This window comes from Aureococcus anophagefferens (assembly GCF_000186865.1).
Source record: "Aureococcus anophagefferens unplaced genomic scaffold AURANscaffold_70, whole genome shotgun sequence".
Lineage (NCBI taxonomy): Eukaryota > Pelagophyceae > Pelagomonadales > Pelagomonadaceae > Aureococcus > Aureococcus anophagefferens.
Window position 1 is genome coordinate 71649 of NW_008705621.1, and position 4446 is coordinate 76094.

A 4446-nucleotide genomic window follows, 5' to 3' on the forward strand; every position below is an offset into this window, starting at 1 on the left:
CAAGCATTTCAGCATGGATTCCAATGCACAGCGCGAAAGCGGGAGCATAGCCCAGATCAGAGTGAGACTGCGTTACGGGTATCCTAGGCGTTCCTGGCTCCTCTGGAAGAGCGCTATGCTACTCTTGTCTCTGCCGCAGCGGCCCGGGCTTGAGCTCGGCCACATGCGCCAGCCCTTATTCTGTGGCTTAGGCACTATAACAACGGGAAAACCCCAGGGTGATTCAGACGGCTTGAGCGGCGGCGGCGGCGACCGACCGGCCCAGAAAGTCGGCCCAGAAAGTCGGTGCCAGGAACTCGCCGGGGGCCAAGGGGAAGTCGCCCGACACCTCCCCGAGTACGCCCAAGTAGGATTTAATCAGTTTACCACCCTGTAGCTCGAGCTCACTCGAGGACTACTTCAAATTCAAGCCCAGCGGCCTTTACCCCGACTCCGACGAAGAGTAGGCAGCTCAGGCCACGAGAGTGTCGCCCCATGTAAGCGGGGCCCCACGCACGTGGTGCGCTACCACGCTCCTTCTCTAAGAAAAAACAACAAAAATTTGAAGGTGAGGTCCGTCTTGGTATTAATTATGGGAAGACGCGTCGATATGATGGGACATTAAATTCCAGGTAATGATGGTCAAAAATGGTGGACGGTGAGGTCCCTTTTGATATTTTGTTTTGAAGTGAGGTCCATTTCGACATTATTTTGGAAGGCGGGGTCCATATTGATATTAAGGTCTCTTGGTGAGGTCCTTCTTGGTTTTGATCCTATATATATATACTATTTATTACTCCTTGGCGACAATGGGCTGCCCGCGGCGCCTGTTCGCGGCCGCGGCCCTGTGGCTGGTGACGTCGTCCCAGCGCGCGCGGCCGCGCCGCGACCTCGGCGCGTCGAGCGCCGCGACGTCCGGTCAGCGCTACAAACCGCAGCGCGTGGCGACCTACGCCGGGCCGCGCCTCGGCGACACGGTGAACCGGAGCGCGTCGCCGCTGCCGCGGCCCTGGTCGGCCTGCGAGCGCTGCGGCGTCGTGACGACGATCAATCCGCCGAGCGAGGCGATCCTGCGCGTGGGCAACGCGTCGGGCTGGTGCCTCGTCGTCGTCGGCGACCGGAAGACCGCCGACGGCCCTTACGAGGCGCTCGCGGCCGCGGCGCCGGCGACCGTCGCGTACCTGAGCGCCGCGGCGCAGGAGACCCTGCCCTACGGCCTCGCGAGCGCGACGCCCTGGGACCACTTCGCGCGCAAGAACCTGGGCTACCTCTACGCCATCCACGCGGGCGCGGCGACGATCTTTGACTTCGACGACGACAACGTGCTCCTCGGCGCGCCGCCGGCCTCGGCCGGTGCGGCGGCGCGGGCGTCGGACCCGCGCCTCGCGGCGCCCGACGCGCCCGACGCCGGGAGCGCCTTCTTCAACGCCTACGCGGCGTCGTTCGGCGCGGAGAAGGCGTGGCCCCGGGGATTACCGTTGGACGCGATCAACGGCCCCGCGGCCGCGGCCGCGGCCGACGACCCGCGCGCGGCCGACGACGTCGTCGTCGCCCAGCTCCTCGCGAACCACGACCCGGACGTCGACGCCATCTACCGCCTCGGGCCCCGCGCGGCGCTGCCGCTGCCCTTCGACTTCCCCTCGTCCCACGGCCGCGGCGTCGTCCTCGACGGCGGCGCCGTCTGCCCCTTCAACGCCCAGGCGACCTTGTTCGACCGGGCCGCCTTCTGGGCGCTGCTCCTGCCCGCGTCCGTCCACGGCCGCGTCGCCGACATCTGGCGCGGCTTCGTCGCGCAGCGCGTGCTCCGGGCCGCGGGGCTCCGGCTCGCGTTCCTGCCGCCGGGCGTGACCCAGCTCCGCAACGACCACGACGCCCTCGCCGACTACATGAGCGAGCGGCCCTTGTACGAGAAGGCCGACGCCGTCGTCCGCGTGCTCGACGGCGTCGCGCCGCACCGGCCGGGCGGCTCCGTCGCGCGCGCGGTCGAGGACGCCTACGTCGCCCTCTACGAGCACGGCCTCGTCGCCCTCGACGACGTCGCCTACGCCCAGCTCTGGCTCGCGGACCTCTACGCCGTCGGCCTCGCGCTCCCGAAGCTCCGGCGCCACAAGGCACGGCACCGGCCGGTGGGCGCGAGGGGAGCTTAGTCCGCGGCGGCGCGGGGCTCAGGTCGACGGAACCGGCCGGTGGGCGCGCGCGAGCCTCGGGCCGACCTCGGAGCGCCTCGATTGCTCAGAAGGTCGTCTCGGAGGGCACGGGGGCGTAGACGCCAAAGTCCGGCGCGGCCCGCGGCGGCAGGAGCGCGTCGCCGACGTAGCGCGGCGACGGCGAGGAGGTGGACGCCCGGCCAGACGAGCACGGACCATCGCGCGAACATGGAAGGGACGAGCGCGACGTAGAGGAGCGCCTTCGCGACACTTTCGGAGAAAAACACCTCCTGGGTAATCATGCGCCTGAACATCACGACAGAAAACGGGAGCGACGAATTGACCTTCCCCAGGAACGCGCTCGACGTCGCGCCGAGCTCGAGCACGAACACGACGCACGCAGCGAGGAGCGCATAGACGCACGTGGCGCTTTCCCAGTGAAGAGTAGACCCGAGGGGCAAGGAGTACCGTCCGAGGGCGCAGCCCGAGGCCGGTGCGACGCAGCCTCGAGCGGTCTACTCTGAGTGGAGTCACCCTTCCGCCTCCTGCATTCTGCTGGTCATGTTTTCTCTCTGCCGTCGCTCTGTGAGGCGTCGTCGAAGTAGGGGCCCATCGTCGACCCCCCTTATTTTAAATCTTAACTCTAGTTATTCGTGATATATATCATTCCGGCGTTGTGTTAAACGCATACGTATGCGGGATCGAGTGGCTGTCGGAGCTCGGAAGCGCTCTGACAGCCGGTCCCCAACCCACCCCGCACCTGGGTCACGTCACAAGCCGACTCAAAGCAATTTCAGCCATGGATTCCAATGCAGGGACTTATCGTACCGGAGCCATGAAGAGCAGCGCAGACCACGCACGTCTCGCTCTTCTTCTCTCCCATCCGCCCAATGTCACCAAGTACTACAAGGATTGCACACCTAGCAGTGACCTCGTGGAATCGATCAACGCTACGATGCCGGAGCAAATTAAGAGGTCAGATGTGGACTTGGATCGACTTGCTTCAGGTCTTGCTTCGGAGCTGGATAAAGAGTTCGAGAATGACGATGATGGCATGGATGGGATGAATGCTCTCATGGATGATTCGCAAGCCCCGGCACCTGCTACACGAACTTCTCCGACTCCTGCTGTGGACTCGCCTGTGCCTCCTTCGTATATGCCTCCGTACGCTAATCCGAGCATCATCTCAAATTCCAATCAATTCTTCACTGGAGCTCCAATGCATGCGCCTTTGACTCCAATGCCCATGTACCATCATCCCATGCATTCCATGCCCCATCAATCCATGCCTCAGATGCACCATGCACCTCCTGCGACTCCGAGGGGCAATACTGGGAACTTGATCGCAAAGATTTCGGAACTGAATGATCTCCTGACGGCCCGGGCTATTACCCAGAGCGAATTCGATACTCTCAAACGAAATTTGCTGTCGTCTCCGCGATGATGGCGCATCTGGGACGTGCTCCGATTCTGCGATCCTGTTCTGCCAGGATCCAGATGCCCCGACGCCTCCCTACTTCTCAACTATCTTATCGTACTCTTCGTTCTGTACTCCCTACTCCCCTGTACTCCTAAAAGTATAGTCCGGATTTCTATGGGGGATACTGTACTCCGGGTTACTCCACCGCGCGGGCCTCGTCTCCGCGGGGCTGCCGCGGCGTACAAGTCCGTGCCAGCGAAGCGCGTCACCATCGATGGCGTTGGATACGCCCCTTGGTTTTGGGCGCGACGTGGGTGTGACGGCCGGGGAACGCCGTTTTCCTGCAATTTAATCGACCACCCCGCCGCGCACGCAGGGGCGCCGCCGGCGCCACTGGCGGAGCAAAGCCCGGCTTGATGCAATTGAGGTGAAACGCATGAAGTATGGGCTCGGCGGGGTCCCTGCTCCAAAGCTCGGAGACGCGGACGGAAGCGGAGTGGCACGCTGTGCTCGGCGGCACGAAGCTCGACACGCGCGAGAAGCGCACGCTGCCCCAGCTGCTGACGCTCGCCAAGGACGAGGTCGTCGCGCGCAAGGACGCGGAGATCGCTGGGCTGCGCGAGGAGCTCGCCGCGCTCAAGGGCGACGGCAGCGACATGACGGGCCTGCCGGCCGTGCTGCGCGACTTCACGCCGCTCGCGATGGTCGACGACGTCGCGGCGATCGCCGACGGGCCCGAGCTCGAGGCGGCCGAGCGCGCGGCGCTCGCGGACCCGTCCGCGGACGCGGCGGCGCTCGCGCGGCTGAGCGACGAGCTCGCCGCGCGCCTCCGACCGGTCATCGCGTCGCGCGCGCGCGAGAAGGGCGTCGCGCGGCGGCTCCGCGACGTCGTCCGCGCGG

At 65.0% G+C, this 4446-nt stretch overlaps 2 protein-coding genes across 2 annotated transcripts in view; both read left to right on the forward strand.

Annotated features, from left to right (window-relative positions):
• The window catches only part of AURANDRAFT_68172 (hypothetical protein), a gene marked incomplete at both ends in the record, with an annotated part of 2747 nt that extends 2106 nt beyond the window's left edge, over positions 1 to 641 (forward strand). The window contains one exon of the mRNA XM_009043801.1: positions 612 to 641. Within this exon, the coding sequence (XP_009042049.1) occupies positions 612 to 641 (30 nt within the window). The remainder of the gene's footprint in view (positions 1 to 611) is intronic.
• A 147-nt stretch (positions 642 to 788) lies between these two features.
• Positions 789 to 2126, forward strand: AURANDRAFT_34288 (hypothetical protein; the record flags this gene model as incomplete). Its single annotated transcript, XM_009043802.1, has 1 exon — positions 789 to 2126. One exon carries the CDS (start codon positions 789 to 791, stop codon positions 2124 to 2126), a length of 1338 nt encoding a protein of 445 aa, XP_009042050.1.
• Between the last annotated feature and the right edge of the window lie 2320 nt (positions 2127 to 4446).